This window comes from Myiozetetes cayanensis, unplaced genomic scaffold, assembly GCF_022539395.1.
Source record: "Myiozetetes cayanensis isolate MyiCay16 unplaced genomic scaffold, myiCay2020 scf2-11, whole genome shotgun sequence".
NCBI classification, from domain to species: Eukaryota; Metazoa; Chordata; class Aves; order Passeriformes; family Tyrannidae; genus Myiozetetes; species Myiozetetes cayanensis.
In genome coordinates, this window is record NW_026087411.1 from 113,034,656 (window position 1) to 113,048,532 (window position 13,877).

At 40.2% G+C, this 13,877-nt stretch overlaps 1 protein-coding gene across 6 annotated transcripts in view; it reads right to left on the bottom strand.

Annotated features, from left to right (window-relative positions):
* The window catches only part of MSRA (methionine sulfoxide reductase A), a 246,367-nt gene that overhangs the window by 105,352 nt on the left and 127,138 nt on the right, over nucleotides 1-13,877 (bottom strand). For all 6 annotated transcript variants that reach the window (XM_050314806.1, XM_050314804.1, XM_050314808.1 and 3 more), the window contains one exon: nucleotides 960-1,064. In XM_050314806.1, the coding sequence (XP_050170763.1) occupies nucleotides 960-1,064 (105 nt within the window). The remainder of the gene's footprint in view (nucleotides 1-959; nucleotides 1,065-13,877) is intronic.

Below are 13,877 nucleotides of genomic sequence, written 5' to 3' on the forward strand. Positions count from 1 at the left end.
TTAACACTCCTGACTAAGGCCCTTTTCATATTCAAAAAAGAGTTTCAACAACCACTTTTGTCTCTGCATTGTGCTCTGGGCTCACTGGAAGACACTTATCCACAACAATCCCTGAATCCCTCTTACAGTTACTCTTTCCCAGGAATGGCATCACATTTTGAAGGTAGCAACTGCATTTTTTTTTTTTTCTTATTCCCAGATGTAGTAACAAGTGGCATCATTATGAGAGCTGTTAAAATAGTGCAGTGTTTCTGGGAAATGGTGGAAAGGATGATGTTTATTGGAGCTACATAAACGTGCAAAATGTTTTCTCAACACAGTTTCCCATTTCTGTTTGCACAGATGTGGGAAATGTCACCACAAAGCCCTTTCCAGGAAAGATAAATTAAATTAAAAGGTTTGAATCAGGCAAATAGATGGAATGATCCACTGATGCCTCCACACACTGTCTCTTACCTCTTTTTTGCTCCCTTTTTCTAATCATAAAGTATATTCAGTATCGTTGAAAAATGGAAAACCCCAACATTTTTATGATTGGTTGAAATGAAATGAAATAAAATTAAATGAAATTAAATTAACTGAAATAAAACAAAATGAAATAAAATAAAACAAAATAATAGAAGTGTTGAATCTGCAAAGAAATACACGTTAATTTAAGGGACAAAAGACATTACAGCATAAATTGTCATAATCAAAGTTGAAAAGAATTTTCCATTGTCTCCTGAGCCACTCTGTGGGAATTTTCCCAGCCCAGCCAGCTGGAAGGGAGGAGGGGCATTGTGAGGTTCTGTGCTCTCATTCTCTCTCTCTCCCTCTCTTTCTCTGTCAATAAATGTCTGCAATCATATTCTTGAGCTCCAGTGTGATTTCAAGGTTCATCTCTTCCATGCAGCTCAAACACTAATTATCCCAGCTGTAATTAGTAAGATAATTAAATACTGGCTCACTCATCACTCTACCTTGTGTCGGGTCATGATTCTCCCAGAAGACCTTGAGCAGTTGCTCAAAGCTGATGTTCTCTGGCTGATAAACCACTCGAACAGCCTCGGTGTGACCAGTCCTGCCTTCAGAGACACAAGAAAATCAGGGGAGAATTAACCAGGGCATATTTAGGCTTTTCTACCTGAGAGACAAAGCAAAATGCTTTGCTAGTATTCCTAAAATTATTCTGATTTATTAAGCTTTTTTCCACATTACTTTATATACACATCTGCTCGTTCAAGCAAGGCCTTCATGAATAAACCACCCAGAGAGGCAACAAGATAAGAGAGAGAGGATTTTACAGCAGTTAAAGGAGAAACAAAATTAATAGTTTTTACATATTTGTAACCAAAAATCAGTAAAATATTTTAAATATTCTAAATGCAGCATTAAAAGTATAAAATTGGGCTTTTTTTCCTGTGGGGACCTTGAGCAGTTGCTCAAAGCTGATGTTCTCTGGCTGATAAACCACTCGAACAGCCTCGGTGTGACCAGTCCTGCCTTCAGAGACACAAGAAAATCAGGGGAGAATTAACCAGGGCATATTTAGGTTTTTCTACCTGAGAGCCAAAGCAAAATGCTTTGCTAGTTTCCTAAAATTATGCTGGTTTACCACCATTTATTAAGCTTTTTTCCCCACACTATTTTACACTTGTTCAGGCAAGGCCTTCATGAATAAACCACCCAGAGAGGCAACAAGATAAGACAGAGATGATTTTACAGCAGTTAAAGGAGAAAAAATTAATAGTTTTTACACATCTGTAACCAAAAATCAGTAAAATATTTTAAATATTCTAAATAGAGCATTAAAATATGAAAACGTGTGTGTCTAAGTTGTCTTGAAATTCCAAAACTGGGTTTGTTTCTGTGGGGATATGGATAAAATAACTGACAATAAAATAATCATAATTACTATACAACAGCAATAATATTGATTATAAAAGCACATTTCGAGGCGTGTTTACACAAGATCACACAAATAATTTCAAGTTAATTCACAACATCCAAAGCACTGATGACAACAGAGCCAAAAGAGTTAGAGTCTGAACTTCAAACTTTGTTGCTGCAGATGATGTACAAGGAAGATTAGCAGGTGTCACAGCACATAAAAAATATTATTCCTATTTTTCAGTTACATTGTGAACAGAATTTTTTCATTTCTTACTTTATCACTCACAATATTATTGAAAAATCCGCCTTTAGAAAATATAAAGGCTACATAATTCACTTTTAATTAATAGTTAGATTGATGAGTTTAGACCTCTCAGGGTGAAAGTCCTTTTTACTGAGCACTACACAAGCATTTTTTATTTTATATATATTATATATTTTATAATTTTAAGAATTGGGCATATTTGTTGTCATTATATATTCATGAATGGGGAAAAAAAATCTTATTCTTCCCTGAAATCATAATAAGTGAACACTAAAATAAATAAGCTGGACAGCCACATCTGCCTTTTGGTGGGGATACAATAAGCTCTTTGATCACACCAGGGAGGCTTTTATTTCATTTATACCAACAGAAACTCCAGATTTACTCCACTGACTTCAACAGAATTGTTGGATTTCATGCAGGGCAGCAATCAGGTGATTCTGGCCCTGTGATGGGTCCTGAATGAGCTGTCACCAAACAACAAAACCCAGAGTCTGTGAGTAAACTGAGGAGGCTTCAGTAGAAACACCAATTCAGTACCAAGGGAAATGTGAATTAAATTTAAAAATAAAATAAAATTTGAAAGAAATATAAAGGATGTTTGGATACATTAAAGAGACATGATGGGGAAAAGTGTGACAGCATTTTAGCAGTTAATGGGGCACCTGAAATGAAGAAAACTTAAATGAGGCACAGAGAGCTGGTCTAGCTCATAAAAAAGGTTTAAAACTGGGATTAAATTTAGTCTGGAACGCAGAGGACTAAAAGAAGGCACATCTGGGGTACCTGTAATCTAGATTTTGATAAAACCAAACTGCTTCCTCTCTCATGTACACTTCACAGTATAACCAAGATCAGCTTCCTGAGATTAAAAGAGAGCATCAAATTCCATGTGAATCCATGTCATCCCATCCTCCAGGCACTGTCCAGGCACAGGGTGACCCAATTCCCTCTTTCCCACCCTGCCTTCTGCAGTGCAGGGAAGCAGCTCGTTACCTGGAGTCAAACCCTGCTGGTAGGGAGCAGGGAGCATCAGACATTTAAACAGAATAAAAATACAAGTCAGAGATAATTGGCTTAATAATAAAATGAAATGGTCTTTCATATCGTGGCGAGAACTGACCTTAGGTCAGGGATGGAATTTATTCCAGATCTCCTGGTTTAATGTGGGTTATCAGTGAAAACAATGAATTTTGCCATAGTTGAAGCCCAGGTTGGGACTTTTTTTTGTTGCTGGATCTAAAGCAGGAGAGCAAACAGCCAGTGGTGCGTCCAGATCTTGCAAACCAACATTGTGCAGCTAAAAAGAGATTCAGGAGTGACTTCTGACTTCAATATTTTTGTTTCTATTTTTATTTTTTGTAAGCCTGTGCAAGGTTCCTACCGCTCAGGAGCAGATTGCTTGTCTCAGATGAACAGCTTTGGATCACAGGAGAGTTTCCTAAAGAACTTCAAAACAACAGAGGCATGACCTTCCCTCTCGACAGGAGCAGCAATTACACCTTGTCAACACCGTCTGCTCTGACTAATCCAGAAGTTCAAAGAATCAGCTTTTTTTTTTCCCTCAGAATAAGGAAATAATGGTGTTACTCTGAGGACTACAACCTGACCTTGAGAAAAAAAAAATCCTCAGATATGCTGGACCAGACTGTTAGAACTTATTTGAAATCAATATTCATCCTCAGAGGAACAGGAAGGAAATAACGCTGGGCTTCACCCCTAATTTTCCTCTAAGCCTTCCCACAATCTGGTGGATTTTCTTTCAGAACAAGCTGTGGTTATTTGCAGTGAGAACAATCTTGGTCCTTGGTGGGGGAAGGACTTCTACTTCCCAGCAATTTTAGTGGGAACTAAACCAATCAGCTGGGTACACACGAGGAAAGAGAAGGGAAAAAAACTCCTTGTGGGATAGATTTACCACAACATTTCCTAGAAGAAGGACACAGAGAAAATGGCATGAGGGGACAGGAAAGGGAAAAGAGCAATTTCCCACAGGTGCAACACAAGCCACAAGAAGGAGTCAGAAGTTACTATGAGGTTACCCCAAGGAAACAACCACTCACAACCTGGGATAGTGGAAGGTGTCCCTGCCCGTGGCAGGAGGTGGAACTGGATGAGCTTTAAGGTCCCTTCCAACCAAACCATTCTGTGATTCTCTGGTTAGTTCTGAATATCACTCCTCTGCAGGCCAAGTGGCAAAAAGGAACTTAAGTTATGCTGTGTTGGTCTTCTCAATTCACTTTTTAGACTTGTAGTTTGACTATGAGAACAGATTCATCCCGTTTCAGTTTGGGTTTCCTGCTTTTGTCACACTACAGAGCCAAAAAAAAACCACGGCATCAACACAGCTCTGTGCTGTAAAATAAAAAAAAAAACAACCCACACTGAGATATTTCTAATTGAACCTTTTATGTAAGAGTTCATAAAACAGAGAGGAAGTAATCAAAGTGAAACAATAACTCCAAAAAGCTTCATGTCTTTAACAAGAAATCGAGCTGAAGAGCTGAAAGGAGTTAAAATGGTCAGTGATTGATGGAATTCTCTCAGTGACATTCAGCTCTTCACCTCAGTGCCTCCTTCAGAATTCCTCATGAAACATCCATTTATTTTGTCAGTCAGTGTCCTCAGCTCACCTCCTGCTTTTAATTAGCTGATCTTTAATATTCCACAGCCAAAGTTTTACCGACTATGAACATTTCCAGAAGCCCTCTCTCCAAAAACCCTCGATGTTCGAATGGTTTTAAATAATTCATCAAACCACCAAATATAATTTCATTTGCTGCTAATTGTGCAAATAGAAACCCTTTATTTTTAGGGGCCATTATGGTATTTCCAGTTCTGGTTCTCCTTCAGCCCTAAAAGGGGTTCAGCCATCGAAGAACCTCCCTGCACACAGGAAGACTTTATTACACCGAGGGCTCTGTGCCAAGAGCAGATTGTCTGTTTATCCTGTATCCATTTCCCACTTAGAAAACATCACCTCTCTCAGAGGATTAGAGACAGAGAGCTCCTTCAGCAGGGATTCAAACCCTGGCAAAAATGTCCCTGTAAAGAGCAATAGAAAAAGACATCTGAGTGACACCTCGGCGCTGCTTTTCCATCCTTTCCCTTCCTAATAGCATTTAGATTCTCACCTCCTTAATCATGTCCCAGGTGAGTGCCCAAGCTGAGGGATTAAAGAACTCATTCTTTTTAACTGGCTGTATCCAGTGAGCATTTAATTATTTCCAGCAAAGTGGAACAACTTCAAAGGGCTGGAGAGCTCCTCACCTGTGAGCTCCGAGCCACCGGCACTGATGGCACAGGGGCTTCATCTCCAGCTGGTCCTGCCTCAGGTGAATTCAATTCTACAGTTCAGGCACCACCAAAACTACTCCTTCCTGCCTCACACCAATAAAAAGGGACTTGGCTCTCCTGAATTCTCAATCCAATAAATCACAGAAGGGGTTGGGTTGGAAGGGACCTTAAAGATCGTGCCAAATATTCAGAAAAAAAAACAGGTAAGGGATGACTTCCTTGTAGTCTTTGTCTGTACAGAAAGATCTTTAAATAAATAAACACAGGGAATAAAAATATGCCTGTTGTCTTTGGTTTTCTGCTTTGCTTGTTTTAAAAGTGGGAGGTTGAGGGGCTGGAGTGTGTCCAGGGAAGGGAAGGGAGCTGGGGAAGGGGCTGAAGCACCAGGAGGAGCTGAGGGAGATGTGGGGGCTCCCTCAGCATTCCAACCCCTGACACCTTCCACTAGCCCAGGTTGCTCCAAGCCTGTCCAACCTGGCCTTGGACACTTCCAGGGATCCAGGGGCAGCCACAGCTTCTCTGGGAATTCCAGCCCAGTCCCTCCCCACCCTCCCAGACAAGAATTCCTTCCCAATATCCCATCCCAGGGCCTGGTTGTCTCTGTGCAATGTAAAAAAACAAGTGGCCAACCTTCAGCACTTATTTAGTTTGGAGCTCAACCAATTTGTGCTACCTAAAGCCTTGGCCGTGGTGAATATGCAAAGTATTCAAATAAAAAGTTGTAGGTAGGTCTTTTGAGCCTCTGTTTCTCCAAACCAGCCTGGGAATTTTTATTGTGTCACAGTTATCATTAATAAAACTCCCGTTCCTTCCTATGTGTTAAATAAACAAAGGATTCAACACTAGAATACTGAGAACCCCCACCCTTGGGGATCTACTCGACTTTTACCTTTTTACCTCCAAAGCAATGAGGATGAAAAGAATGGAAATAATCACAAATCAATAGATTTTATTTTTTTTTAAGAACGGCCCATTACAATGATTTTATTTCCTTCCTGAGGGAATTCCCTGGAGAAGACTCATATTTTATACTTGTAAAAAGTAACAATTCCTGATGCAAAGAACCCAGTGGACAGAAAATCCACCAAAAGTCAAGCCAAAGTTTATTCACAGGATCACAGAATCATTCAGGTTGGAAAAGCCCTCTCAGATCATCGAGTCCAACAGCACTGCCAAGGCCACCACTGAGCCCTGTCCCCAAGTGCCACATCCACACGGCTTTTAAATCCCTCCAGGGATGGGGACTCCACCCCTGTCCTGGGCAGCTGTGCCAGGGCTGGACAACCCCTTCCATGAAGGAATTCTTCCCAATATCCAACCTAAACCTCCTCTGGTGCAACTTGAGGCCATTTCTTCTCCTCCTGTCCCTTGTTCCCTGGGAGCAGAGCCTGACACTTCCCCCAGCTCCCCCCTCCTGTCAGGGAGTTGCAGAGCCAGAAGGTCCCCCCTGAGCCTCCTTTTCTCCAGGCTGAGCCCCCCCAGCTCCCTCAGCTGCTCCTGCTGCTCCAACCCCTTCCCCAGCTCTGTTCCCTTCCCTGGACACGCTCCAGCCCCTCAACCTCCCACTCCCAAAACAACTAAAGGAGAAAATCAAAGACAACAGACACTTTTTTTTTTTTTTCAGGGTAATTTTGGGGTGATTTTTTGGAGAGACTCTAAAACATACCAGGTAAACACTGACACTGCCATACGACTGCTATTCTTTTACCTCTTTCTTTATATTTTAAACAACTTTAATGACTTTGCTAGCATGGAACCAGGAGATGATGTTTGCTTTATTAACCACTGTGAATTTCTGCTTTCCAAAATATCATTCTTCACCTTCTCAGTGGGAACTTCCCTCTTTTGTACAGTTTTATCAAAATACCTCCGTCTACTACAGCAAGAAGCCAATTTATCACTCTGGGCCAACCAATCCTGCAGTTCTTAATCCAAATAAAATTGCCCATCAATTCTAGAAACTTCTTTTTGGACCACAGGAAGTCAGGTCTCTTCCCGAGCCTACAGAAAGCAGCACATCCAGCAGGGTGGTGGATGTATCTAAAGGGAAAATGCTATTTAATTTTATTTATTTGGTTTAGGAGGAGAGGACAGATGAATCCCACAGTAGATGAAAATGTAGAAGGAAAAATTGCTGATAAAACAATGGACTGCTTTAAACTGCATTTCTGGTGCCTGTTAGAACCACTTTTTTTACCCTGTCAAAACAAAAGTAAGAGAACAAAGCTGACAGTAAAAAATGGGGTGCAATATGCTGTTATTGTTAATTTTTTTCACAGAAATGCTCATTTTTTTGAGTAAAACTAGTTGAATGAAATTAAACTGAAGAAGATTGGCAGTTTGCACAAAGAATACAGAGGTTTTTTTCCCTAAAAACCTGCAAAACAAAAGCATTAAATGAACTTGTTTCTCATTTGCAAGTATTTAATATTTAGATGGTAGAGCTCTAAAAATTCTTAGTTTGTTTCATAAAATCCTCTGTGTTCTTTAGCAGCAAATAGGTTTTGACAAAAAGAATATCAGCTGGTTTTGTTGGACAGAATATCTAGAAGCAAAACCACTGCTATACTTTTTCTAGTCTTATTTTCTTAAATGGCTGAGCATTGAAGAGGTCCCAAAAGGGAACAAATAAATGATAATTAAACAGTAAACTATATGAAATAAAATCTATAAAACAAAATCAAAATAAACTATGTAAGCCTACAGGAAAAAAAAAAAAAAAGGGATGGCAAGACTTTAATACTTTGTTCATTGTACTTGGATTATGTTTTCTGGAGGCTGAATGTCCACGTTGGAACAACTTTAAATGGGATTATTTTCTGACTCGCTCTGGTTTGGTCCAGTGCTGTTCAGAGATGGAGTGAGTCAAGTGTGCTCCTAGAAAGTATATTTTGATTTAATTTCATTCAAGGGAATAAAAATTTTAGAGAGGGGCTTATAATTAACATCAGCCCCCGTGGTCATGTGGAATTTAGGTCTTGTCGGCCAAACTGGATTTCACTCTCCCATGAAATTACAAGTCTGGATGTAATAAAAGTGGGATGTAATAGCAGGGACGTAACAGGCTTTATTAATGCATTGGACTTATTACTTTCTGACTGATTAAAAAATTAACACTACCCAATATTGACAGTGTTAAACAGATTAAAAACTGTCTAAAGGACAGTTCTAATAAAACTTGTCTAAAGGGAACAAGGCTCAAATGGCAGCGTTTTTTATCTGTACTCTGCAGGGACTGGGCCAAAGCCTGGTGCTGTTCAAGTCCTTCATCAGTAATTTTAAAGAAATTTAAAGTCTCAGCTTATGAAATCTGAGGATAAAATCAGATGAGGTTGATGAGATGGGCTTATAAAGCCATTCCTGGCTGTGCTGGGGCCATTCAACCTAAAACGGATTCAAACCAGCCAGAGGTAAATCTCTCCTTAAAGGAAAAAGTGATACCTGGAACGGGAACAATCTTTGAGGGGAGTGGGAGCAGACAGGCAAATAAACACGGAATTTCAGTGCAATATTGCAATAAAAGGGAGTAGGGACTGAACTGGGACGCCTGAATAAAAAAGAGGGTGTAGGAACAGCACTGGTGAGATCAACCTTGGCACTGAAGCAGATCCTCAAAAGCAGTTTCAGTGCCAGCCACAGAGTGCTTATATATTGATATATGCTATATTGATATATGATCTATTGATTTATGCTACATTGAAATATGATATGTTGACATATTATATATTTATCCTTCCCAAAAGAAACCCTCAAGGTTTTTGACTCAAGCAGGTCCTCAGGAAGAGGATGATTTTTGGTCTTTGAGAAAGCAACAAAAAGGCAGATCAAGAGCAAGTGGCAGGGATGGAAACCACGGAAAATTCAAATGGAAACCATAATTCGGATATGGAAGCTGGTTCCTGACCAGTTGCACCATTGGATCATTCAGTGCTCCTCAAAACCTGTGTCCTACAAACCACTTCCTCATTTCCTGATGTTTTCAAATCAGATTTTCAACTTCTATCAAATATCTGCTAAACTTCAAGGAAAGAGTGCTAGGCCTTGATAGAACAGTGACTGGATGAAACATAATGACCTGAGATATAAAAAATGTTCCACTAAATAATGCAGGGAGCCCTTTCCAGCCTTAAATGCCAGGAATATCTGAGTGAATTTCCCCTTTTTCCTTTGTTAGCTTGGCTTTAATGAAGCTTTTCTATCCCAAACACTCTTATCTGTACAAAGAGTTGGGACTCTTTTATTATCTTCTTTTCATCGTGGTTGATGAGGAAGATTTTAACTTAACTATAAATTCTACATCATCTTCCTCTAGGAGAGTTAATATCTTTCAGCTGCAGTGTTGGGAACAGAAATACTCCACATTTTAAAAGTTCTCATCTCAAAATCCCATATTTAACCCTATACTTACACATCAGATGGAGCTTTTATATGACAATAAATTCTGTTTCCTGACAAACTAATTATACTTGGCAGCAAGGAAATGCAATTCCAGGCTTTTCCATCTATCCCAGGTGGATCTGACCACTAGAACAGTTGAATATGGAATAAAAGAAGGGAGAAACACAAGATTTGGGTCAAGACTTTAGTCTGCTCCTGGTTTCATGGATTTCTGCTCTCACGCAGTTGGGAATTTCACAGCTCAAACTGTTTCACTGCAAAGCTCCTTTGAAAAATTAAATTAATGATGTTGACATCCTTTATCACAAGAGATAAACACAGCAAATAAAGATCTGCCCAGGAAATACATCCCGTTATCCGTGGGCATGAAAAGCTCTGAGGCTAAAAAATTAACACCATGTCACACTTGCACCAAGCCTTTGTCCTAAAGACTTCAAAGGACTTCCTAAATTTGGATCCCATTATCCCCATTTTTCAGACCATAACCCCCGATCACACTGTGTTTTTCATGATGAATTTCCATTTATGCAACATCATTTCTCTAAACACAAACCCTGGGCTGACACCGTTCTGGACCTTTCCTAACACGAATGGAAAACCTTCCCTGAGATAAATATTTTGGGTGGGACTGAGGGGAACAACGTCATGTTTAGGTAATACAAATTTGAGTTCTGACAGGATGGGTGGAATCGTGGAATCATTGAGCAGTTTGGGATGGGGAGGACCTTAAAGATCATCCAGTTCCAACCCCAACACCTTCCACTAGCCCAGGTTGCTCCAAGCTCCATCCAACCTGGCCTTGGATACTTCCAGGGATCCAGGGGCAGCCACAGCTTCTCTGGGAATTCTATTCCAGTCCCTCTCCACCTTCACAGCCAAGAATTCCTTCCCAAATATCCCATCTAACCCTGCCTCAATATCCTGAGTATTGAGCTTTACTTGTTGGCTTCAACTGTGGCTTGTTCTGGAGAAGGCAAATGGAAAACAAGGATTCCCTTTTGGCTGGAAAGGGAGGGATATTCCAGGAGAACTTCAAACAGTCTGAGTAAAGACTCAAATCTGCAGAAAATAGTCTTAAGAGCTGATTTATTGACAAAAACGGCTGTAATGTCCCAAACCAAAGCAGTGTTTGGGTTCTGCTCCAGCCAGAGAAAGCTTAGATGGAAAATTAAACAATATATACAGAAATAAAATGCCTGGACTGAGTAATCCACCTTCAATTTATAAAGGGAATTATTTTAACATCAATTTGGCAGAAAACAGGATTGATTTTTTTTTTTTTTTTGCTTAAAAGTTTACAGCTTTTAGCTGCAAAGCCTCTGTACAACTGTTATGCAACACAGAGCATTTCCTTAAAAAAATGGGCACAATGGAAAGCCAAGAATAATAGGAATGGGAAGAATATGCCAATGCTTTGAGAACAGCTTTGAAAAGGGATAAATGGAGGTAAATATAATACCCAGGGGCATCTGTTAATAGCGAGCTACAGAGTCAGAAAATATTCAAGAATCTGGAATTTAGAAAAGAAGAAATGAGAGTAAGATATTCTGTTACCTAATATTTTCCTTTAGAATTAAAAAAAAAAATGTAGTTTTATCCTTTTCTCTCTAGAGGGAATTCAGTGAGAGGTTACTCCTCTGAGGAAATGTCTGGATACAAGGCTGGATTGGTAAAATATGCCAATTTTCACACTTTCTGAACTTGGATACCAACACAGAGCTTAGAAGAAAACTGTACAGCTCTTAATACCTGAGAATGCCAAAAAAAAAAAGAGGGATAAATATCTATATTTGTACTCTGGGAGCTTCTCTTTCATATCTAACTTTTATTAAATTACTCTGACAGTCCTATTATAAAAATAAATATGATTGGGATCATTATTTCCCTGCTGATTTCCCCAAAATAAATATGGGGGGGAAAAGCAGCACAGGCAACCTGCTTTCACCAGAGACCTCGAGCTGATATCAAACTGCAAAGAGAAGTTCCTGCTGACAGACAGTCAGAGGGCTCCTGAAAAAAAAAAAAAGGGATTTGGGATGAAAATCTGGGATTAATTTATACTTGACGAACACTTTCAAGTCCACCAACATTAATAAAAGAACTCTAGAAAGTTCTAAAAATGTCCAAGCAACCTGTTTTCTGCAGAAGTCCTCAACAAAAATGAATTGTAAAAGTGGGGAAGGCCTTAAAAAGATTAAATTCTGACAAGTTATATACCTAGGACAGCTGTATATATAGAAATTTTATAATTTCTATATAATTTTTATGTAAAATTATAACGTTTACAATTAATTAAAATTCTATTTAATAGTTTTATTTACAGTGCTCTGGCCAAACTGCAGCTTCCCTTGAAGAGCTTTAGAAATCCTACTTTTTCAATATAAATTGTGGCCATTGCTGCTCTTCAAGTGGTGCTCCTGGAAGATTGTTGAGGGAGAGGGGTGAATATCTGCCCAGTAGAGATGTTAAAAATTGCAGTCAGGTCCGAAAGTGGTAAATCAGGAATGTCCCAGTCTTTGGGGAGCGGTACAATTGTCTACAAGGAGCAAGGAGAGGGAGCTTAAATCAGAAAAGCTGAAAAAACTGGTGATCTGGTTGATAAAAAGGTGTTTAAAGAACTGAAAATATGACAACTAAATGAGTTTCAGGGCAGAAAATGGAACTGGGAGCTCATTTTCTCTTCGGTTCTGTGATTGCCACTTTATTTTTCCCCACCATCCCCACGAAGGGCCCTGCAGTGAGAAGAAGTGGCCTGTTTGTCCTACACCTGAGGCTGCTGCAGCAGGAGGTGACTTGGGCCATGGAATCATGGAATGATTGGGATTGGAAGGGATCTTAAAGATCATCTCATCCCACACCCCTGCCATGGGCAGGGACACCTCCCACTAGCCCATGTGGCTCCAAGCCCTGTCCAACCTGGCCTTGGACACCTCCAGGGATGGGGAAGCCACAGCTCCTCTGGGCAACCTGTGCCACCACCCTCACAGGAAGAATTTATTCCTGATATCCCATCTAACTCTGCCCTCTGTCAGGTTCAAGTCATCCCCCCTCGTCCCATCTCGGATAAACATCTGAAATGATGCCAGGATGATGCATCCAGGGCTCTGCATTTTGATTCCTTTAGTTCTGTGAGAAAGCAGGGAAGGACCTCTTTTGTTCAGCTCCCCACATGGACTGTCAGCAGTTTGGAAAGGGGAAAAATCCCTTTACAGCATCTGGGATGCTCAGGGCTCTGACCCCACAGAGCTGGAGCCATCACAGCGGTTGTTGTGCAAATTCTGCTTAGGGAGAGTGGAATTCCTCATCCCTGGGATCTCACCCCCACTTAGTGATGCCAAGGAGCTTCTTAAGGACACTGGGAAAAACGTGCTACTCCCTCAGACAGTTCACAGGGCACGTGCTGATTGCTCAAAGACACCCTCACACAGCACCAGAAACTCGGTATTTTGTGCTGTGCAGGACTGGGAAGACTCGGCATGACAGGTTTGCTTCCCTGCTACCCAATTTTTCCTTTGTTGTTGTTGTTTGTTGGTTTTTTTCTGGACAGATTTTGCTGTTTCCACTTCTCAAATCACTGGATTTTCCCATGTGTGCAGGGATCTGACTCCCTCTGAGAGCATCATCTCGGTAATGGAGACCAAGAGGAGACAAAAGAGCTCCTTGAAGTTCCTCCTTGATTCCAAAAGATTCTGCTGGTGGCTTTGAAGGGAGGGGGGAGGGGGTTTGCTCACTTAATTTTCAATTAATTTTAATCATTTAACAAGAATGTTATAAGAAAAAGTTTAGACCTCAAACTCGGACTAGGGGACTAATTTTTAGATGATTAAAAATAGCTGCAGTGAATCTGACCCGAAAGGCAGATGTTTATTTAAAAGAGGAGAAATTGCACTGCAAGAGGGACACAGACAGAATTCACAGGGAAAAAAAATAACCATAAAGTGAGTCTTCTGCCTTATTTCTGCTCAGTATAGTCTGTGCTGAGCAGAGACCACTTCATGACAAAAATACACCACTAATAAATAGCAAATTACTCAGGAGATAAAAA